The sequence below is a fragment of the Myxocyprinus asiaticus genome, chromosome 37, assembly GCF_019703515.2.
Source record: "Myxocyprinus asiaticus isolate MX2 ecotype Aquarium Trade chromosome 37, UBuf_Myxa_2, whole genome shotgun sequence".
Classification (NCBI taxonomy): Eukaryota; Metazoa; Chordata; class Actinopteri; order Cypriniformes; family Catostomidae; genus Myxocyprinus; species Myxocyprinus asiaticus.
Genome location: NC_059380.1, coordinates 12,521,290 through 12,546,169, shown reverse-complemented (window position 1 = coordinate 12,546,169; position 24,880 = coordinate 12,521,290). Strand labels below are relative to the sequence as shown.

The following is a 24,880-nucleotide window of genomic DNA, read 5'->3' as shown; positions in this document are numbered from 1 at the left end:
ATTTATGGAAAATTCATGTACTTATTTGCCACAGTTATTTTTTATGCTTTTATTTTCGGTCTTGGCCATTTAAAGAAGTTCATGTATATTGTCAAGTTCAGAATGTGATATAATGTGTCATTTCCTGCACCAACATGATATCTCTGTGAGGTTGTATATTTTTATACCATTTTGTACTTGTTTTTTTATTTCTCATTTACTTTTCCACATCTCACTGCTTTTGTTCTTTCTGTTTGCAAAGTAAACTGCATCATATGGTGTGTGTGTGTGTGTGTTTGCACACCTAAGCTTGTTAAGGCACCCACATCTCACAGTCCTTGGGTTGATTCGCTGCTGGGTGTGGATTTGTGTGTGTGTCCGTGTACTGTATGTGTGTGTGAGTGGTTCTGTATTTCTCTGTTACTGTTGATTTTTCACTCAAGGGTGGGGGCGTTTTATGGACAATCTCTATCTTTGACTAATTGATAAAATAAACACTGTTTCCATTGCAAAAGAGCATAACTCTCTCACGACTGTTGTTTCAGGGATCTAAATACTCTACTTCTCTCTCTCTTCTTTTTTTATCTATTCTTTTCTGTTGTTCTGGGCTCTTCCTTCCACCCCTAGCGATGGTTGCCCCCCAAGTCGCTGCTTGTATGAGATCTGAAAAGACAGGAGAGCCTGCTTTCTACCAAAATCAGACCACGGTTTGTAGATCCCGTGTTTGTGTCATCACATTTCTGGCAGTTCTCTGTGCTGTGGCTTCCACTCAATTGTACTGTCCCTTGCAAGTTCATTTACACAGAATGCATTGCCAGTGCTGTGGCCATTCCTGACATTGTGACCTGAATGAGTGGGTTCATTCTTGCATTTAAAGTTTGCTGACATCCCTACAGACAAAATGAAAGTCTTCATCATTGAATGCAGTTTTTTTTTACTAGGTGTTTTTTTTTTTTTTTTTTACATAAGTTTTGTCCACCCACCAAAGCCATTAACTGGTACAGGTAAATATTCTTTGACTTTGAATCATTGTCGCTCTAAGGCAGGTGAGGTTTCTCACAAAAAATAGAAATGATTTAGCTCGAGAGTTTTTGAAAATTGTACTTATGTATTTAGAGCCTCATAGTCGTGGAAAGGATCTTATCTGCAAGTTAAAACGATATAAACCTTGGGTTTCTTACGTCTTTGCTAATCATATACAGGTATCTTTCACAAACCAGTCCATGTTTATATTTATTTTTGGAGTTCAATCAAGTTTGTCATTTTAACCGCCTTTTTTAAAAGCATCCCAATGCATGAGGTTGTCGGTGTACCGGAGGAGTATTATCACCATCTGCATCAATACTAATGATATTTCTAGTAATTTCTTGAGTAATTGGCACATCATTCCCTCAATGATATGTACATGAAATTCTGTAGGCAATTCGATAATATCTTTTAACTTTCCAAGAACATATAATAATGAAAATATGATACAATCACATTCGCAATTCATCACATGATTATTATGCAAGTAACATGGCTCTTGATCAGGCAGTATGTGATAACTGAGTTCACCCATAATCACTCATATCTTACAGACATCAACAACGGCAACGGCCTCAGCGCCGGTGCACAAACTGTTTCGGAAGTGAATGCAGATCCTCCCAAAAGTCGGCCCCACCCACCATTGGAGTCCAGCTATTCACCAGACCTTCACAAACCATCACAGAATGAGGACAAGGGGACGCGACAAAAATCGGGCCACCGGGAGCATGGCCACTGGTCAAACCACCGCCACACCAACCACAGACACCACTCCCCAGAAAAGAAGAGCAGGAGTAAGGGTCATGGAAAGGACAGCGGCACTTCGAAGCCTCACAAGAGGAAGGGCGACAAGAAGAGGTCCAGCACTGATGACTCACTCCATCACCACCACCATTCTCGCCAACACAACGGCCACCACCGGAGGCACCGCTCCCCAGAGAGGCGCAGAGCTCGGAGTGCGGAGAACACCTTGGACAGCCGTTATGGCCGGAGACGCGGGCGCTCGCCAGAAAGACGCCATCACCGTCACTCTTCCCCTCATAGACACAGTTCACCCTATCGCTCCCCACAACGTTCCAGATACCGGTCTCCACCGAGATGGTCTGCAGCTTCTTTGGAGAGACCCTACAGTAGTGAGTTTGACAGGGGGCTGGATGTGGCCTTAAAGGAACCTTCACCTCCAAATCCTCCATCCCGCTCTGAGAGCATTCCGCTTAGTGAGCTGCCAGCCCTGGACTGGCTGAATCGGGAAGATACTCTGCCCACCCCAAGAGAGCCACCCAGCTACTTCGAAGACCTTTCCCCTATGGAGCGAGTCTACCGCGAATTGACCCTTCTCCGTGGGGCTTCTCGTGATGATACCCTGCCCCGTGTACGGACGCCCGACTCTGATTCAGCCTTCCGGAACTACAATTCATTATTGAGGGGTCGCTTCCCTGTTAGAGGTGGGGGCATACAGGACGGGCACCCTAGAGCCGAGTCTCCAGTTTCAGCCCCATACAGGACAAGGAGTCTGGGTGGGGACCTGTCTCCCATCAGAGCATACCGTGATGAGGAGGAAGATGAGGCCAGATCCCAGCTGAGTAACTACTATAGTACGCTTAGATCCAATTACAGTAGAGCCAACAACAATGTACCTGAGCAGAGGAGGAAAAACTACAAAGAGAGCCCCAAAGACCTTAGCATCTGATGGGTCGGCTAAGAAAGACACCATACACAGACCCCACTGTCCACATAAGCCTTCATCCAAGGACTGTATAGACCCTGGATATTACATTATTAATTTGAATTCTGGAGTTTTCTCATGGTTGAACATCTTAATGACTCTCAACAGCAGAAGAATGATTTCTCTTTTGTTCCATGAAGTGTCAGTTTTGTTTCTTTTATGACCCTTTTGATAAATCTGCTAGCAGTTCTACAGAGTTTGACGACTATGTATAAAGAAAACAATTATGTGCCTAACAGTACCAATCTTTTTGTTAGTTTGTTTGTTTTTTTCACAAAGGACAGCCAGCCTTTTGGACTTCTGTCCGATTATAAAACCTTCTGTTACAGAGAGCCCTCTCATGCACCGAGCAGCTCAGTCAATGTGGTGCTCAGACATATACTGTGCATGTCTTTACTCTTTAAATGTCCTCTCTCTCTCTCTTTGTTTTCTTTTCCTTCCCTAGTGCCACTGTTTTTTAGACATTTGAACAGAGTATAGCACAAGCCTGAATTCGTTTGTATATTTTTGACAGTTGCAGTACGTGTACATTCAGAGGTGATCATTTTAAAAGAATGAAGGGATAATGAAATAAAAACTATGACGATAATGTTCAAAAAATAAAACCAATATATATACACATTTTGATGGTTTTTCTTATAATTCTCAATTTCTACATGAGAGGAAGAGTGAGGAGGAAGCAGACTAGTTAGTCGGACTGTAAAATGTATTAATGATGGATGTGTGTGGGAGGAAGAGACAGTGTTTAACTGAACCGGTTTCTTTTTCTAACACTTTGCCAACATAACTGGAAAATAAAGAGAAGGAGAGAACAAAGAATTTCTTTATCTTTTCGCAGTTCAAAAGGTGAAGGGAAAGAGATTCAATGCACTACCCACAGAGTTGACTTTTTTTTTTTTTTTTTTTTTTTTAAGAGAACTTCTCTATGAGCTTTCCTCTCAGAGAATGATGTGAATGCATAAAAAGAGAAGTGCATCAGGTTCTCTTTGTTCTCTGCATCCCTAGAAGAATAGGATAGTTAGGGATAATAGGACATTTCTATATAATCACCTAAGCAGTATGAGCATCACTGAATCAGAATAGCATTTAAAAAACTTTTTATAGACCTTATGTTTATGTATTTAATTAAACTTTCAGTTTGAGTTTGATTTGTGCAGTATAATCTACAGTAAAATAATGTGGTTTGACTAAACCAACTGAACAGAAGGACATTTCTTTGAATTATTATTGTTAACTAATGTGCTTGTAGAGTCTATAGGTCTATAGATAAGATTGTTTCATTCAGTAGTTAGTCCATTCCTCAAATTACATTGTTGTAATTTGGTGTAAGTGGCTATTATTTTGGCCTCATTGTAGTCATTCTCTTGTATCCAAGAATATAAGGCCTACATCTTCGAGAATGAAAAGGAATGGGTGTGACATAGGCTAAAAACACACACAGCTGTTGCTTTCCATCTATGCAAACTATGCTCCGTTACCAACATCCAGATTGGAGCAAAGAACATGTCCCCCGCACTGCAATGACAACAGACAAAAATGAGCCCACTCCTGAAGGTTTGTCTCCCATCCATCCCCTCCCCTCCCATCCCTGACTCGAATTTGTATTCTGTTGTAGATCAGGGGGAGGGTACGATGTTTCTGGGTTGCTATTATTACCTCAAGGTCATTTCTACTGAGTTCCATAAGCATTTGTTTCCACAAAGCATGGCACACACACAAAAAAATAATAATTATTTGACAATAAAGGGACTAAAAACAGTAATTAAGGAAACACATCGTTTCAACCTGTCATGTTTATTTTTATGTACACATACATGACAGGAAAATGCATTTGTTTACAACTGACTTTTGAAATCAGTGTTATTGTACTTGTCTTGATAATAGTAAGGAAACACGTTCTGCAGTATTGCAAATAACTGTAGTATTATTGTGGTATCTAGATTATAGTAGATAACCACTTTTTACATTAAATGCAATATAAAACCTACATTGGCAGTTACCTTAAAAATGGTTGTTGGATTCATTCATACACCCATATAAATTGTATCACACATTGTTCTTTTGCACCTGTTATGAAATGGCATTGAATTGATGCAATGTTCAACTCTTATTTAATTTAATTTAGCATTTTGTGGAGTGATATAATGATATAGAGGTTTAATTTCTCTTGTTCAACTTCAGTTAGACTTAATGATACCATATACTGTATATATTTTTTGATGCATTTATTTGTAAACACATTGGTTGAATTCATTTCCAAACGATATAAAGTGCTGTTCTTGTTACACAATTATAATATTGATGATAATTGCACATATTACCTATTCACAGATGTTTTGAAATGCCTGTCCACAAAGACAATAAGGATACAACTCTATCTGCCATTTCAGAATTTTCCATGTGTCCTCACTGTGGTTGTAATAGGTTGCAGGTAGCAAAAATTGTGTGTTGCGCAAGTTGCTTAAAGCATGGCCTTCAGGCAGAAGATGCTGAGCTGGAGGAGACCGATGAAGTCTCTGTCTTGGATGCAGAAGTGGAAGTTCCTTCCTCCTCTGTGAAGGGATCCTTGCCACAACACAGTATTAACAGCATAGAGTGGCGGAACTGCTTGTTCATACAGATGTAAATGAGTGGATTATAGAGTGCAGAGCTCTTGGCAAAGAATGCCGGAACAGTCATGAAGATGGGACCAAACTCACTGCCCTGGTGGGTGAAGATGTACCAAGCTACACTAGCATAGGGGACCCAGCATATTAGGAATGAGATGACCATGATGATAACCATGCGGGTAACCTCTTTCTCTGCCCTCTGGGTAGTCTCCGATTCTTGCTGCTGAGCGGCTGCTACTTTGACAGTGCAGAGCAAACGGCCATAGCAGAAAGAAATGATGGTGAGAGGGATTGAGAAGTGAACGATAAACATGTAAATGACGAATGACTCGTTCGCAACCTCAGGCTTCAACGTGTAATAGTCCACACCACATGAACACTGCAAACCCTCAGGTATATAGCGAGACCATCCGAGGAGAGGGGGTATGGCACATGAACAGGCCATTATCCAAGTAATCGCAACTCCAAAGGTGGCGTGGAGCTGCCCAAAGCGGAATTTGCTAAAGGGCTTGCACACCACCACCCACCTTTCAACAGCCAAGACGACAAGGGACCAGAGTGCAATCTCACCACCAAGTGTGGCAAAAAGGCCTTCCAGGTTGCAGCCCCCACGGCCTAGGACAAAGTATCCATGTAAGGACGTGTAGAAGGTGGTGGTGAATCCACCAAAAACCATGAAGAGGTCAGCCACAGCCAGATTCAGAAGGATATAATTCAGAGGTGTCCGAAGCTTCTTAGTTTTGATGGTCACGTACAGTGTGAGAAAGTTGACTGGGATGCAGGTAACGATAAGGAAGAACATGTAACCAGCTATGCAGTAGAATGCCCATGGAGTTGCCAGGTAGTACTGTGGATACTCGTAAGGGCTGCGTACCATACCGGTTAAATTAGACATGGGAACGTAAAAGTCTGGTCCCTCTGTGCCATTCATGGTTGCTGATTTGTGTCTTCAACCGTCACTGTAGATATGTTAGGCTCCTGGTTGCTGAAATCTGAGAAATCGAGTACACCCTACATGGGTGCATATAAAGGGTAGATTATAGATTATCATATCTGATTGGTAAGCAAAATATGGTTCAGACCATGCTTATGTTAATCTCTGCCTGTACTCAGAAAGACGTTCAGACGGTTATGTGGATTGAATGTGTCTATATCAATTAGGTTAAATAGATCAGTTGAAGTATATACAGCAAGGTTATGGAGGTCTCTAATAAAAAAACACACCCAAATTGTAGTTTGGAATGAATAAGTCTCATTCAGAATTTATCCTCTATATCTGTTTAGACTTTCAATGAAATTACCTCAAGAAAACAAGGTTATAAACAAACGCATTCACACTCATATCATATCATCTGACTACATCTTGACTAATTTGTTTAAAAAAAAAAAACAAAATCACTATTATGAGCTTCTTAAAGATGCTAATACATATTAATTCCTAAGAATTACGAAATTGTATTAAGGTTGAAACGTTAAACGTCAAAAAACAGCATGAACCCTTTGTGAATTTCGTGGTTAATAACTTTCCATGTGCCATCTGGTGGTGAATATCAGAAACAGCAGGGGAATACCTTTAAAATGAAACCTTAGTTATAATTGTAAGGATATTGTCACCAAGGATTTTCTTAACCTTCATGAAACATGGCCCAGGTTCTCTGACACAATCTCATAATTTTCTAAACTAACGGTAAATTTATTTAAGTAATGAACCAGCTACCAGCAACCTCAGTTGTCACACAGAGAACATATCGGTCTTGTCAATTTCTAATAACTGTTCACTTAATCAAGTATCACAGACTACAGAAATGATGTGTTTAGTGTTAAAGAGTCCACCTTTGGTACAATGTAGACATGCCCTCTGCTACACAAAAGCAAGACAACATTCTCAAGCCTCCATCCCAACATACAATCAACATTTTATATTTCAAGTTTATGTGAATTTTTCCTGGACCTGGAGTAAGGTGGGAGTTGGGAGTTGAATTATTTTATTCCAGTGGTATATTAAGTTATCTCTATGCTGGTGACACAGAAAGACCAAAAAAAAAAAAAAGATTTTCTCACATCAGCAGAACTTCCTGTCTCTTAAACCGCTCTCTTATCTCTCTCTTGGTCCTATAGTGCTAGTTCTCTGGTTAAAAAAGTCAGTACTGTATACTGTTCTGTTATTAACACCTCAGAATCAAAAGCTTTTTGTGCTAACTGATGGTAACAAGCTGTTTCTATGACAAATTCTGGGTTGCTTCAAGCCAAAGAAATATAAAAGTTATTTCTTAGTTATTTCTTACTAGTTATTTCTTATTATTAGCTAGCCATGACAAAAATCATTATTTGTTCATGGTTCCTCCAATTTAATATTTAAAAATTCGAAATGTGTACTTTTATTGTCTTATTGATTCTTATTTGTTGCTGTAACCTACTGTTGCTGAAAATTGAATGTGTTCCTTCCGCTAACTACAGTGTCTTCTTGGATTTAGCCTATTTAAAAATACTTCCAAGCAGACATCTGCACACATTGAGATAGAGATCACTGAGATGTAGCAATGGCAACTTGATCACACGGGAAGTTGACATGTTGTTACCAAACGTTCCAGAACCCTGACATCGACCCCATTCTGTCGAGGACAAGTGCCATCTCCCATCATTTTTACTTCAGTTCAAGTGTGTTTACCTTTATGTGGCGCTACTAATAGCACATTGCGTTAGCAGTCTCAGAGACACTGGTTCACATCCCGCGTTGAGTAATCACATTCACACAATCAATGTCAAGTGCGTTTTGTAGGTTTTATTTTCCCTCTAAGATAACATTTTTACTCCACTGAGAAATTACAATATTTACAACCAAAAACAACTCACTTTACAACTCGCTTTTGGTGCCCCTCTGTGGACATTTCACCTATGGAGCTCACACATACCCATACATTTAAAAAAATATTCCTGCCTGGGCCACTGGGCGCAGTGGTTCGAATTTCGGTAAGCAGAGACTGATTTTATCTGAAAAACTTTCAACCTGCTGTCCCCGAATTCACAGTGAGATCAGTCTGCACAATGTATAAAAATGCAAATAAACCTGCCTTTGACTTTCTCAAAAAAAAACAAAAAAAAAAAAAACAAACGTACTTACCTAATGTGTTTTGGATTACTGTCCTGCTGAAAAATGAACCGTTGCCCCTGATCTTTTGCTGAGTGAATCAGATTTGCCTGTGTATGACTTCATTCATGTTCTTTTTGATTGCAGAAAGTTTTCCATTTGCTCCAAAAAAAACAAAACAAAAAAAAAAAAGCAACCCCCTGCCAGAACATGATACTGCCATACTTGACATTAGCAATGGTGTTAGTTTGGTGTTGGCCTGCATTTGGTTTGTGCAAGACATAATATTTTGCTTTCAGGTCAAGGTTAGTCTCATCAGACTAAAGTATCAGGTTTTGTCACATCACTTTAGAAAACTCTAATTGTGATTTAATGCTGGCCTTTCCCAAGAGTCACTCTCCCAAGAGGGTAAATTTATGAAGTGTTGAATTAGCTATTAATGCCTGGACATTCTCTCCAATTTTAACCAAAGAGCGCTTCAACTCTGTTAGTGTTGCAACTGACCTCTTGTCTGACAATTGCTCTTTTTGTCTAGTGGCATAATTCAGTAGTATGGCCTGGTTTTAGTAGACTGTCAATTGATTTTTATGCTTAAAGATATTCATTTGGAACATTTTATTTCATGCATGCATAAAGGGTTAGTTCACCCAAAAATGAAAATTCTCTCATCATTTACTCACCCTCATGCCATCCCAGATGTGTATGACTTTCTTTCTTCAGCAGAACACATTTGAAGAAAAATAGAAAAAGATCTAATCTCAGTAGGTCCTTAAAATGCAAGTGGATGGTGATCAGACTTTTGAAGCTCCAAATATCACAGAGAGTCAGCATAAACGTTATCTACACGACTCCATTGGTTAAATTAATGACTTCTAAAGCGATACGATAGCTTTCGGTGTGAAAAAGACCAATATTTAAGTACTTTAAACTATAAGTTTAAGTACATTAACTATAAACCAACACTTCCAGTCAGTAGGAGTATGCACGTGTGACGTATTCACGTTGGCATGTGAGGTGCGAGAACTGACGCACGAGCGACACACTCAGCTAATCCTCCTACTCGGCTGTTTACAGCTGAGTAGGAGGAACTCTGTACAGAAGCTTTGTTGGTTTTGGTTTAGATCTGTATTTGTATCTGTTTGTTTACTCACAATGGTGCATTTGTGTGCTTATCCTGAATGTCTCATCGAGAGAAAAACATGAGATTACGTCTGAAATATGCCAATGCAAATACGTCACACGAGAGACCATGTGAACTCAGCCCTCTCATGAAGCTTACCGGAAGCGATGATTTATAGTAAAAAAGTTCTTACTGTAAATATTATTATTTATTTTTATATATATATATATATATATATTTTTTTTTAACAAAAGCAATCTTTTCACTTTGGAAGACATTAATTTAACCACTTGAGTTGTATAGATGATGTTTATACTGACTGTCTGTGATTATTGGAGCTTCAAAGGTCTGATCACCATCCAATTGCATTTTAAGGACCTACTGTGCTGAGATATTTTTCTGTTTTCTTCAAATGTGTTCTGCTGAAGAAAGAAAGTCATATACATCTGGGATGGCATGAGGGTGAGTAAATGATGAGATACATTTTTAGGTGAACTATCCCTTTAAGCCAAACTGCAGCCTTGCCATAGCAAGTTCTAAAGAGGAATCAGTTCAACAGAAGTGTCTGTTTAGCCTCTTTTTGTGTTAGACTTCCTGCAGGTTTGATAAAAGAGGTGAAAGACTGGATCTGCTGTGTATCTTATAAACATATAAAGTGAACAAACTCACTCCTACACAAGATTAATCATAAATGCTCTTACTATACTGTTCATTTGTACCACTGGCCTACTGTAGGGTTCATTTGAACTTGTCTTCCTAATGTTGATTAATCTGTTGCAATGAAACAGTGACACTCTGTTTGGACTGAGACATACAAGTGATAAGTGAGCTAAATGTGAGCAGAACAGACCAAAATGTCCATTTGTCTTAGCAGTGAATAATAAAGAGTGAAAAGATATCTGGAGACTGTCATTAGATAAGTTAGATAATAAATAGACTGTGGAAGACATTGCTCTTGCCTGACATCAACTGAATTCTCACTTCTGGGGACATTATCCATATCATTTACTAACAACTTATCATTGTTAATGTTATTTATCAGCCCAGGCTGATGTTAGGCTCATTGATAGTGTACAAGCTCAGTCACTTTTCTGTGGGTGAAGGCAATGTTTGAGAGATAGATCTGGACATTCAGTGTAAAAAGTGTTTTGATTTAAACCTGAATCTAGAGTGAACAACTAAAGTGTACAAAACAGGTCATAGTTAGATCAGAAGCCAAATACTGTAAAATTATCAGCTGATCTACCATTGAAATATACCAATCATATGGGAAGTCAATATATTACCCAGCTGATATGAACCCTATTTTGCCAAGTTATGGTCAAGAGATTCGATTTTTCCTGTAGCATGACTGATTGCATATTGCACAGCAGTTTTAGTAGTGTCACAGACTCAAGTTCATATCCTGTGTTGAAGCTATGAAGTAACTGCATTTGCATAATCAATGACAAATGTGATTCTGACGTTCCATTTTTTTTCTCTCTAAAATTGCATTTTTACTCCAATGACAGTTCATTTTAGGATTGGGGTTTGAGTTAGGGTGAAGAGGTCATAAAACATGCATTCCTCTTCACAGCATTACTTCTTTTACACCCCCACCTGTGAACATTTCACCCAGAAACTGGATCTCACACGTGCCCATACATTCTGAATTACTTCCAGCTTCGGCCAGTGGGGGCAGTAGTTTGAATTCCGGTAAGCACAGAGTGAGTTGAGTACCTGAAGGACTTTCAATCTACTGTAAAATGGCAACATGATGAGTGCAAAGCACACGAGATGTGACTGCTACATCCATTTTATAACAAAAGGTCATATAAGGTTTAAGGTCACATATTCTAAAATAACCAAATAGCGTTGATTTTTTATAGTATTAAACAGCAACAGTCATTTAACTTGTGCATAACAAGTCTGGAGAAATATATTGATTTTAATATATAACAACTCATTTTTTATATGAATACACGTGGTTGTGTTATATAAATGTTTATATATGGATGTAAGGTTATTTATATTACATTTATATGTATTTACAAAAATGTATTGTGTCATCTTACTTGAAACCCGTAATCTTTGCAACTCAAAAGTTGTCTGTTGATGACATATCCCATTCATTTTATTACAATAAAATGAATTTTGTCAACTTCAACAGATATCCCATGCTCAGTGAGTAAAGAGCAGTGAACACTGTGTAGGGTTCCTGCGAATTGGCCTCTTACAGAAACTGGTCTCAGAATAAAAGGCACGTTATTTTCATTCTACCTCCGCATACAGCCTACGAAGGCAGCATTGTCTTGCTTTCGGACAAAGCTGTAGTGCCTGGGAACATTAGGGCAAATTTTGGATTCTTATATGTTAATGAATACAATATTTCTCATTACAAATCAAATCATCAGCATAACAATTTGTGTAAAAAAGTCATGAAAACAGTCAACTTTGTGTGCTTCAATGGAAGCAAAATCTTTTTTGACCTTTTGTACAAAGTTAACATGTTCAGTGTAACTGCACACATTTGAATGACATTTCCCATTCTAGTATCAATGATATGTTATCAACTAGATCTGGTACATTTTTAATGCCAGAGATGTAGACGACTTCATACAGGCTTGGAGGGGTAAAGATTCTGTAACATTCCTGGAATGGAAATATCTTCCAGAATATGGACTATATCTGCACAACATCCCTTGATCTATTCTGAAATTAATCACACACTTTCTTCTTCAACACTATCAAACTTGGGCAGCTTCTTTCCTTTCCTGCTTCAGGACATTTGGAAAGGCTACTTGTCTCTCTCTTTTGGATCTTTCTCCTCTCCTTGTCTGCTGGGACTTCCTTCCACAAATTAATCTCAAAACATTTCAGCTAATGAATCTGGTTTATGTTTCAGCTATTACAGTAAATAGTTGAGCACTTGTGGGGAGGAGGTTGCATCCTCCCAGGAAGATTACATCTAAGATATGACAATACTGGACTGTTGAGGGAGGCATGTGATAAGGTCTGGACAATGCAACTGAGGTGGGGTAACTTGTGCTGAGGTACTGTCATATCCCATTCATGGCCTTTAGTCATGTTGCTCAAAGCATCTAAGAGGTAGGAAGTGGCGCTTGATATGTAGGTGTTCACAGGATGTCCTGAACAGAATAGGTTGGGTCAACATAAGGAACTGACGGCAACATATTTCTGACGTAGCACATGTGGGGAGGGGAACAACTTTGAATATAATATTATGAGTGTTAAAGAGCCCAGTTCTGTGGGATAAACCAAGTAAGCATGCTCAGTTGCCTTGTAGAACAAAGGCCACCGGTTGCGCCTCTCCGGACAAGCACCAGATCTCATTCAGCATGCCTGCTGTGAGAGTAAAAAATAGAAAGATTACACACTTGCTTATACATACAAAACTAGGCCAAAATACACAGTGCATTTTTGAGTAGACAGACTATGATTTTAGGAGTACTGACATAAACTGTAAACTAAAGTACTTTGATGCACTCAATTTACATGGGAAACAGTTTTTGAGTTTGTTCTATCTACTATATTATCTTTATAATTTCTTGCTATTACTTTGCACTTACTAGGCTCACTGTTCTTGCAAAGTCAGATTTATCATCTTTTAAACATTGCAGGGAAATGGATGAAAAACAATATGCTTCAGGAAATTGCAGTGCAGTCATTTAACATTCTGTACATTTGAGCAGTGCAGACTTTATAATAGGCCTACATTTAGCAGACATTTCATACAGGGTGTATGATATCTACTGTAAATTACAAACAATAAATCCAATACAAACAGTGTAATGTGTAGTGCGATCACCAAGTAGTTAGTGCTGTTATTTAATTACTTTTTAAGTCAAAAGGTAATGTAACAGATTACATTTTAAACTCTTGCCATCAGATTACAGTTAATGACTTTCAATTAAGTTACAATCAGGGACTAAAAACTAAATGTTTTTCATTTCTGTACGTTCTGAGCAGAGACAGTATTTTTTTGTTCCGGTTCCGGCGTTCCACAGCCTCCTTTCCAAATGGTGGTTAGAATGAAATAAAAGAACAGTAAATAATGTTGTTTTTGAAATAACATTGCTCTGTGCTAAAGGAGGGTGATATACCAGTTTCAGTGTTTCCAGATCTCACATGAGAAACAAGCTCAAAATAAGGGAATGCCTTACCCAAAATAAGCAAAAATAAAATGTTACATTTTTTATAATGTCTTTTCAATAAATGCATTCTTATTATTAAATATATCCCCAAAAACATAAAAAATATTTTAAACATTCATTTGGCCACCTAAATTTAATTAATAGCCAAAATCTCTCTCTCCTGCTTACAATCACACACTGTGTGGGCATGTTTGAACTAAATGTCACCTTTTGCATGCCAAATGATTTTTATTATTTTAACATTGGTTTTTACACTAGCAGTGTCCTTAAGAATCAACATGCATGTATGTGCCTAGGTAAATTTTTTCAGGCAACAGGAAGTGGTGTAATTCAGGAAATTTACTGATAAACCCTTTGGTCTTTGGTTTCATTAAAAAATTATTTGTTACAAAATTAACTTGTTATTAACCGGTTACCAGCATATAAAATTAATGTTTTACTCCAGGACAATTGGATTTTGTTCCCATTTTCGTTTACGTTCATTGAACCATTTTTAGTTCCTTGTTACAATTGCATTACTTGGGTTACACATATTACTAAATTAATATTATTTAAAAAAATTATTCTGCTCATATATAAGTCTGTTTGCATTTTTGTGAGAGCTGATGGGCATGCATCCCATAATGAGTAACTATTAGAGTAAAACGCATAGTGCTGTGTGCATGACTTTTTAATATCAATGGGCGAGGAGAAAATATAGACATAAAGGTGATTTCGAGTGGAAAAACAAAACAAAATCTGTGAAAAGTGTTAGTAGGGGGTTTACAAAGTAACTTCAAAGTAATAAGTAATGGATTGCTTTACTTATTACTTTAGAGAAAGATGTAATCTGATTACAATTTTAATAGTGATTAATAATCTGTTATGGATTACTTTTTATGAGTAATTTACCCAACACAGAACTCAAGACAATAAATAAGACAGTATTAACAATGAGTATAATAGTGGAACCGTGGATATGCAATTAGTTATTAGTTTTTGTGCAATTAGCACAAAAAACTGGTGTAATGCATGAACACTAAGTATATACATACAGACAGTTATTGGATGATAATAAACCATTATTGCACATTTAAGTTACTTTTGTGTTTGTAGACAATCCACTGTACAGTATGTGAATGTTTTATTGTTTTATAAAAAATTACTATTGCTTTCAAACATGATCACTCGGGAATTCGGCTTGTTGCTTCCAAATGTTCCAGTACCCTGACATTGGCCCCATTATTCTAAGTTACTGACAAGCGGCATCTCCCATCAGACATTTTTGCTTCGGTTCAAATGTGTTTTCCTTCTCGTGTGGCTCAACCGGAAACGCATTGCGTCAGCAGTGTGTATGCAGTGTTCGCATAATGAATAACGAGTGCAATTTGGAGGTTCCAATTTCCCTCTAAAATAAAAATTTGACCACTGATGGTTTGGTTTAGGTTTGGGGTATGGGGGTAAAGTTAATAAAATATACATTCCTCTTCATCATGTACACCGTAAAACAACTCGATTCACAGCTTGCTTTTGGCACCCCTCTGTGGGCATTTCACCCAGAAACCAGAGCTCACATGTGCCCTTATGTTTAAAAACACTTCCCGCTTCAGCCACTGGGGGCAGTGCTTCTTTCTTTCTGTGCAATTTTGTCCCAGTTTAGCCCAGGAAAAGTAAATACTAAAATACTGCACAGAAGAACAGAGGAAATACTGTAATACACGCATCTCTACAAAACACATGTTGTTTTAGACTTACGCTTTGTAGACTATTATAAAATCCATGTCAGTCACTCAGAGTTATGGCCATTCCTAGTAAGAACTTTCAAGCTGCGCCGTTTCCCAAATACCGCTGAGCCCAGTGACGTACAGTAGCCCTCTCATGTCTCTGTGCTTGCTTATGAGTACAGTGACATCATCAGCTACTAAGTGTGTTTGGAACTGACTAACAAGTAGAGAAGGGGAAGAAGGCGAAGGAAGGGGATGTGAAGGGAGGATTCCTGGGAAGAGGAGATGCAGGGACTTTAGAAGAGGTTGCGTAATCTACTACTCACTGCTTTGCTCACTTGATCAGAACATCATAAGAGCATTATTATTATATTAGTTTTGTGGATTCACATTTTTTAACACTCTGCAAACAACTCTCAAATGTCAAGAGTTCTCAAATTAGGGCCATTCATTTACATTTAAGCATTTGTCTTTTATCAAAAGCAATGTACACTGCATCCAAGGTATACATTTTAATTTTGAGTGTTAACAAGGAATTGAACCCATGACCTTGGCATTGTTAGCGCCATGTTCTATCAGTTATCTACTACAGGAAGCCCATTTTATGGACATTTATGGACAGGCACCACAGTTCTCAAAAAACTGCTCAGCTTCTTCCAGAATTAATTACATTATGTTGAATAGTGAGTCCTGTTTGAACAGACTGTAATTTGTTTCAGATTATATTTTGTCCTGCTTTGTCTGGCCATTTAAAAAAAAAAAAAAAAATCCTCACTGCCCCAAACAGAATTATGTATTCAATTTCTTTACAATTAGAAATTGTATTTTTCTCTGTATTTTTTTCCTCTTTCACAAAAAAAGATTTTTAAACTTTTTAAACTTACGTATAATATAATACTCACATGAAATGAAGACATTAATCGTATCAGTATCCTTATAAAAGCTGTTTCATTCTACATGGAGAGGGTCCCCTCATAGAGGCTGCCATGTTAGGATCACATGACCAGCCAAATCCTACTCACTTAATCTCACTAACCCCCCTCTTACTGGACACTTTCACTTATGGTTAAATGAATCATGGCTGACTTTGAATAGTGAAGTTCTACAATGGCATCTGTAACTGAAAAAATTTGTGCTTGAATTATGCTGCATCCACCCCACTAAGTGTCATTGTGAGTCCAAGACAACTGCCATATTGACCAGTAGATAAAGAAAAAATTACTGAACGCACCTTTAAGTTCTTCTCCACTGACCCACTGGTGTACCTACAGTGCATAGACGAAGACAAAGACTAAGGTATATAAAAACAGTGACAGACAATTTTAGTCTACAAAAAGACCCTAAATGAACAAATTCTTATTAATGTACCATGAGAGGTTAGACATCTCGCTGTGAATTTGGCTACAGTGGATCAAAAATTTCTTATCAAAACCTTCGAACAACTGCCTCCAGTGGCCATGGAGGGAAATGTTTTTAAACATATGGGCACGTGTGAGCTCCAGTTTTAGGGTGAAATGTCCACAGACTTGCGCCAAAAGAGAGTTGTTTTTAGATGTGCATATTTTATTAACCATAAACCCTAACTAAAACCCCAATCCTAAAGCTAACCATCTGTGGAGTAAAAAATAACAAATTAGAGTGAAAATGCAACCTTCAAATTTCACTAATCAATGATTAGTCAAACATGATTACTTCAGTAGCACCACAGGAAAAGGTAAACACATGATGCAAAAATGTCTGATGATGGGAGATGACGCTTGTCAGTATCTTGGCAGAATTGGGTCGATGACAGGGTCCTTGAATATTTGGCAGCAGCATGTCAACTTCTCATGTAATCATGTTGGAGAGGTCTGATCTGGTATCACACTTTAATCTGTGCTGATCATACAGTATGCACAAGTGGTTAACCTCTCAAACAAAACACTTTGTCCTCTTTATAGTGGAAAAAGTCCTATTCCAGTGCAGCCAAGAATGCCTGCTCCATTTGTCTCTGTTACGACTCCAGTCGAGTACAACTACAAAAATAGTGACATTTGTATTAGACAACACACACACCTTGCCAATCTACACAAATTGCTTGAGCAAAAGGGAATCACAATAAACTAGTACAAATAGTGCATGTTGAATGGAACCCAGAGCGGAATGAGACTCAACAACCACCAGAAAGGAAGCGGGTTACATAGACTGGGAAAACTGCGCGCCGGTGTTCCCAATCACTCATCGGACCAGCGTTTACCTGTGAACAGGACACAAAACACACTCACAACAAAAGAAAAAGAAACACTGGCAGCGGGGGCAGAACGACAGGACCGTAACACCTTCCCCCACAATATAAAACCCACAGGGATTTAAATTTAAGCATCAAAACATTATAGAACATGAAGTAAAACAACATATTTATCACAACTGCATTCAAAGCTCTATATACATACTTTTTTGCCATTCACCACCACCCATCCACCTCCACTCTACAACCCGGGCCCTGAGAAGAAGAGTGCTAGAGACAGAAGCAAACATGAAAGTCTTTAAAGTCATGTCCTTTAAGACAAGGGTGCATGGGATAGTACATCCGCCAGAACGTTATCTGTCCCTTTGATATGCCGCACCTCCAAATTGTACGGCTGCAAAAACAATATCCAACACATTAGTCACTGGTTCGGGTTTTGAAGAGTAGTTAAAAATGTAAGCGGGTTGTGGTCACAATAAACCACAACGGAAAAGCCAGACATGCCTACATACAATGTTGTAGCGCCCAAACTTAGGCTAAAGCCTCTTTTTCAATTACCAAATAATGTAACTGATAAGACAGAATCTTTTGGGGAAAAAAAACACACCGGCACATTCTGATCATCATCCTGCAAAAGAACAGCACCTACTTTACTAGCATCCACATGAATTTTGAACAATTTATTCATCTGAGGAGCAGCCAAGGCCAGAGCAGAGCAGAGCAGAGCTGAGCAACGTTTTCACAGTCTCTAAGGCATTTTAAGGCACAGGCCAAGTTCCAAACAAATTTATTTCTGAGTCTTTCAGCAAATCAGTCAGTGGAGCTACAACGTGAGATCTTTTTTTTTTTTTTTTTTTTTTTATACAAAAACTCAGATAGTATCCAACCATCCCCAAAAAACACATAAACACAAAAACACTCCCGTTTAGTACAGGGTGGCGGATACTTATAAATCACCACTATTTTTGCACACACCGGACGCATACCACCTTGACCTCCTACTCTACCCAGATATGTCACCATAGCCCGGGCGAACTCACACGTCGCCAGATTTACGGTGAGCCCGGCCTCTACCAGTCATTCGAACAAAGAATGAATATGACTTACATGATCTTTCCAAGTGTCGCTAAACACGACCAAATCGTCTGAAAAAACGGCACAACCCTCAAGGCCCACCACAACGTGATTCAGAAGTCGTTGAAATGTGGCCGGAGCATTCCGCAAACCAAAACTCATCACATTATAAGAATAAAGCCCATTTCGTGTAATAAAGGCAGATGCTTCACAAGCCCGTTCAGTTAAAGGCACTTGCCAATAACCTTTTAGCAGATCAAATTTGCTAAGAAATTTCGCTGCTCCCACCTGATCCATGCAATTCTTGATGCGTGGAAGAGGAAAAGAGTCCGCCTTCATAACAGCATTACATTTTCTATAGTCGGTACAAAATCTGAAGGTTCCATCAGATTTCTTTACTAATAAAGATGGAGAAGACAAACTCAAAAACGACTGAACAACAAATTTGTTATCGACAAGATACTTAACCTCAGACTCAAGATGCTTACGTTTTTCTCCGGAAACTCTATAAAAACATTGCCGAATAGGGACAGTATCTCCCACATCAATATCGTGATGGATAAGGTGCATTTGAGTGGGAGTGTTAGAAAATAGAGACAAATAATCCCATACAAAATTAATCAATTTGGAGCATTTATCAACAGGGAGATGTTCCAAAAGAACGGACAACATATTCAAAGACTGAATTTTTAAGATGTGGACATAAAACACAATCATCAGGTTCCTCCATCTCCTTTGTTTCTGGCTGTGCCATCGTTAAAACTGGAGCATGGGGACCAACACTTATCTACAGATAAAACGGTTTTCACTCACTGGTAATATGGTTTGAGCAAATTGACATGACATAATTGCGTAGGATTCTTCCAATCTGGAGTAGCAATTACGTAATTTTCATCCGATTTTTTACTGACTACCACATAAGATCCAGCAAATTTAGCCTTAAAAGGGGATGCAACTACAAGCAATAACACAAGAACCTGGTCTCCGGCACAAAATAAACGGCGTTTTATATGATGATCGTATAATTGTTTCATTTTTAACTGTGACAGTTTTAGTTTTTCATTAGCCATCCTGCCAGCCTCATCCAACCGCCTTTTGAAACCATCAACATATTCTGACAGTTTCTTCAGAGGCTCAGCAGGTGTCCAACCATCACGCAAAACAGCCAAAGGTCTACGCACAATGTGTCTGAAGACGAGTTAATTGGGACTAAATCCAGTACTTTCCTTGGTTACCTCTCTTGCTGCCAACATAAGCCAGGGCAACCCTTCCTCCCAATCCCATTGCAATTCTGTGCAATAAACCCACAGCAAGGACTTGAGAGTCTGATGAAAACGCTCAAAAGCGCCCTGACTCTGAGGATGGTACGCCGAAGCCCTGTTGATGTAACACTTCTTCAAACATTCCAGATGTAAAATTAGTACCTCTAACTGACTGTATAATCTTCGGTATCCCAAAAGTCTAAATAAATAAGGAAATCGCTTTTAATACGGATTTCGCCATAATCGAACGAAGAGCGAACACAGCCGGATAATGAGTGACTTGACACATAACAGTTAACATGTATTCGCTACCTGATTTGGAACGAGGCAAGGGACCCACACAGTCGACAATTAAATTAATATCAATTAAAAAACGGTTTACTTACCACAGGATTGGCCAGAGCGGAGCAATTTTCGGGTATGATTCGACCTCCCAGACAACTGACATACATGACAAATCTTAATATATTTAGACACATCCCATTTTAAACAGGGCCAAAAGAAAATGTCAAACTAACCGATCATGTCTTTCTTACTCCTAGGTGACCGGAAATATTGTCATGAGCCCATTTTACTACCATAGAGCGAAACACAGCAGGGACAACAACCTGGATGGCAGGTTCTTCCATGAAAAATTCACCCTGAGGGGTCCAATGTCTTACCAAAACCTCATCCTGAATAAAATAAACTTGGGCAGCACTGTCACCACTCTCTTCCCGCACAAAAAACTAGCTTAGGAATGGATCAGCTTTCTGCTTCCTCACCAAATCCTCGCGGGAGACCGATAAAGATAAATCAGGCCAAGAGACAGCTACTTTTGAAGTCAAACCCGATTTCAAATCCACACATTTTGACACCACGGCTGCACGATTAGTAGCACGAGTCACCGCACAAGCTGTAAAAATCTCAGATAATCTTTTGTTATTTACATTAGTTTCTCCAACAAAAAGTGGCAAGGAAGAAACAATCACAGGTGGCAACACATCACTCCAGACAGCCAAGCTGTTTCCCAAAATCATGGAAACTCCTTCCACTGGAAGTGCAGGTCTCACCCCTAATTCAACTTCACCTTGCACCAACTCATAAAAAAGAACAACTTTGTGCAACGGCACGGACAATGTATTCAGACCCAATCGCACAAATTAGGAGTGTAACCAGTGGCAGATGGTTTGACGTAGGAAAAAGGTAACACAGACTTCAAAATAAAGGACTCGGATGCACCAGTGTCTCGTAAGATTTTTACTGGCACTTTTTCGCCATCGAACAGGGAGACATATCCGTCCGAAAGAAACAGTGAAAAATTTGCATTAGGATAGGGTCTTTTACTAACCTCACCATCGAGCGCTGCCGTAGAACAAGTGGAATCAGGACCATCAAGTACGGGTAAGAGAGTGGACAATGCAGTAGACTTCACTGCTGCATTCCAGGGCCAACCTTTTGCTTTTAGCACAGGGCAGTCCTTTTCCAATATCCCTGACCTAAACAATAATTATAAACAAGAACAAGGTTTTTTTGGCCTTGAGAATGCATACTACAGCTCGACTCATGACCCGAGACAAGAAGTATAAGAACGAGAACTTAAATTTTTATCACAATCGAATTTGGAGCGACTGGCATCATAATAAATTTTATTAATTAATTCGTACTCATCAGCCAAAACGGCGGCTTCAGTTGCAATGGACATGCCACATTCGGTAATGAAAGTAGGCTTGGCAGTATATTTTTGAACTGCTCTAGTACAACCAAATTGAACAGATCTTCATGCGATTCAATATCCAAGGAAGCACATCAATGAATACAACACAGTTCTAACTCACACACTACCTTAGTATACGTTTGAGTGGGGCGTTGCCTCAGGAACCAACTCGTATGCTTTTAAAACTGCCATTTTAACTGTCTCATAAACCATACTATCTGCCACACTAAGGGCAGAGTAAGCCCTCTGTGCCTTACCTGTAAAAACACACTGCAATATCAGCGCACGCTCGGCATCTGGCCAAGATTGATTGTCTGCTACTTGCTCAAATAAAATAGGTGTCCACATCCTCCTCATTAAATGGTGGCACTAAACACAAATTTGCACCCATGTTAAACTTAGGAGATGAACCACGCCACTCTACATCCTCATGGATACCATCAGCAGAAAATGTTCTCATCTTACCTTCTTTGATCAAATCAAGCCACTATTGTTGAAGATCCATTTTCCTCTGTTCTAATTTTGTTAACACCGTCTCTTGATAAATTTTTTGTTTCTCAATCTCCATCTGCAACTCCATTTTACGAGGTTCCAGCTGGAGAAGAGCCATCTCTTTTTGTTGTTCAAAAGTTAACATAACTGTAGAAGGCATAGGAACAGGTGGATCACCCAAATCAGGTAAAACACCATGGTCCACTAGAGCTGACCTTACAATTACACAGATATTTTCATTCAAACGCATCATTCATGGTGAGCCCAATCCCATAATGTGTTGAAACTTCCAATAATTGTTTTTTGGACAACAATTTAAATGATCAGAAGGAGATTCAAGAAACTTACCAACCTCAGAAGTCATGGCTACATAAAAAAAAAAAAAAAAAAAAAAAAAAATAGAATAAAAGAAAAAAAGCATTACTCTAATAGGAATTTGTGTTGACCTTTACCTGCATAGCTATATCAAATCAGAAATGCCCCATAGATTAAACCTCCCCAATCCTCTCTAATTTATACATCTAACAAAGTAGACCCTAATCTTTGAACATACACTGTCTCCCACAAGCAGAAGAAAACAACCAAAAAAGTTGCCGATTCCTCCAAACTTCGGGCGTGCTCCCGAAACAAAATGCTCTAACCGCTGATTCTGCCCAATAATAACAAATTATAATTAAAAACTCAATGTGCCCAATGAAGGATCCGTCGCTTATTCCTACCGGAGAAGTTAACCACAGGGCCAAGCAATTCCGATCCTCACAAACGGTGTAGATAAAAGAGAGGGGGAAAAAAAATCACCCAATATATGTTTAGAATTCAAAAACAAAATCCTACTAATTACAAATCAAACTCAAGGATCAACGTCACCTGGTGTGCCATTCCAAGTAAACGCCTACCCACCAACCAGCCCCGCCCCCCCCCCATCACCAGCATGATTCTGAAGATGTTGGTGAGTAAAGAAGAGGGGCCAAAACAGGAATTCAGCATTACAATTCAAGATTTGATTTGCTTTCTCTCTTTTCTGTTCTGACACCTGCATTTTCTGGTTTAATTCCTCCAATTGGCTTCTCCACTAGTCTTAGAGCTGTCATAGGAGGGAGAGAAGAAAGGGATGAGTGAAATGAGAGGGCATGTAGAGAAAGAGAAACAGAGGGGTTTACTCAACTTCTCCCTCACTGCTCTTGCTTTGCCATTAAGTGGGAGACTGTTGTTGTCAAAGCAAATTCCCTAGATGCTAGTATTATCAGGCTGTACAATGGGGTGAACAGCACAGATGTAAGGGTGTTTGTGTGTGTGTGTGAGTTTCTTTTTTTCTTTCTTTCTTTCTTTCTTAATTATCAACATTGCACAACTGCTTTCCACAAAGGTCTTTAAATTAGTTTGATAACAATATTTGACTTCGCAGAGTTTTATATTTGGTCCTTGATAAACTTGGTCTGTTCTTCCCAAAATTTGAAGCAATGTCCTCGGTGGCCGAAGCGGGAAGTGTTTTTGAACGTGAGGGCATGCGTGTGCTCCAATTTCCAGGTGAAATGTCCACAGAATGGCACCAAAAGCAAGTTGTAAAGTGAATTGTTTTTAGAAGAATGCATATTTTATTAACCCCAAACCCAAAATCCAACCTTAAACCTAACTGTCAGTGGAGTAAAAATGTAATCTTAGAGGGAAAATGGAACCTCTGAATCACGCTCGTCACTGATTATGTGAACACGATTACTTCGGAACGCAGGATGACAACTTGTGTCTCCCACACTGCTGATGCGATGTGCTTACAGTCACGCCCCAGGAGAAGGTAAAAATATTTCGACTGCAGAAAAAAATTCTGGTTGAAGATGCCGCTTTTCAGTAACTTAGAATAGGGCCAATGTCAGGTGGCTTCATGTACAAAAAAACACTTCCTTTAAAGTCATTGACTGACTAGGCCGTGAGGCATCAAGGCAGCTGCCTTAAAGCTTTCAAACACAGCCAAACACAGACAATATGTTGTTCTCAAATTCCCTGCGAGGCATCTGGCAACTTTTACCAGTTTAATTTGCCTTCGTTTAATCTCCCTCACTCTGTCTCTCTTTCTCTTTCCCTCCTTTGTCTCTCTTTTTGCCTTTCACAATTTTAGGCAAAAAATCTTCTGCATACCAAACAAATACACCCACAGAGAAGCATTAACACGCTGCTATCAAGGGCTGATACACACACTCAGCAGGAGTTCTATACTGATATTGGATATTTTCAGTTGTATAATGACCACTGGTCCCTTTCATTTCTTATTATTTATGGAGATATAGCTAAATTCTTATGGCATCAATAATTCTTATGGACACAGTCCTCTAAATAAGAGCATAGCTGGCAAAAACCTGGGGAGACTACTTTGGGATTTGCCTCTATGAAAAAGGTGTGAATCTATAGTTGCTTTAGTATTTTAGGGTTTTAGGGTTTAAGCTGTCAAATAGGGACAGCATGTGTTTGTGTGTTTGAGAGAGGAATATACTTTGTTTACTGCAGCACTGGTTATGCTGTCATTAGTGAGTCAGCAGATACTCATGGTAGAGGTTTGGTTATTTTTAATATAATGTACAGTATACTAAAAGTTCACTTAAAGTAGTAGTGAGTTATTTCTGTGCCACTAGCATCATCAAACGGAATTGCAAAAATAACTGTTTTTAACAGGAGTCCCAGACACTCCCCCCATCTGCCACTGGTTTGACGAAAAGATAGTCCTGCCCTGAG

The 24,880-nt window shown here is 38.9% G+C and overlaps 2 protein-coding genes across 7 annotated transcripts in view; one reads left to right on the top strand and one right to left on the bottom strand.

Moving 5' to 3' along the window:
• The window catches only part of LOC127427698 (membrane-associated guanylate kinase, WW and PDZ domain-containing protein 1-like), a 204,528-nt gene extending 201,006 nt beyond the window's left edge, over positions 1 to 3,522 (top strand). For 3 of the 6 annotated variants that reach the window (XM_051675441.1, XM_051675440.1, XM_051675438.1), the window contains one exon: positions 1,560 to 3,521. In XM_051675441.1, the coding sequence (XP_051531401.1) occupies positions 1,560 to 2,695 (1,136 nt within the window). In that variant the 3' untranslated portion in view covers positions 2,696 to 3,521. Of the gene's footprint in view, positions 1 to 606; positions 687 to 1,559 lie in introns of all 6 variants that reach the window. The other 3 variants (XM_051675439.1, XM_051675442.1, XM_051675443.1) reach the window with 2 other exon arrangements.
• Positions 3,523 to 4,534: 1,012 nt separating this feature from the next.
• On the bottom strand, positions 4,535 to 6,339 carry LOC127427703 (rhodopsin-like). The gene has a single exon (XM_051675455.1). The coding sequence runs from the start codon at positions 6,269 to 6,271 to the stop codon at positions 5,207 to 5,209; it is 1,065 nt and encodes a 354-aa protein (XP_051531415.1). The 5' UTR covers positions 6,272 to 6,339; the 3' UTR covers positions 4,535 to 5,206.
• Positions 6,340 to 24,880: the final 18,541 nt, after the last annotated feature.

Bases quoted from the DNA above. Each gene is read 5' to 3' on its own strand.
- LOC127427703 (XM_051675455.1), bottom strand. From the start codon at position 6,271: ATGAATGGCACAGAGGGACCAGACTTTTACGTTCCCATGTCTAATTTA.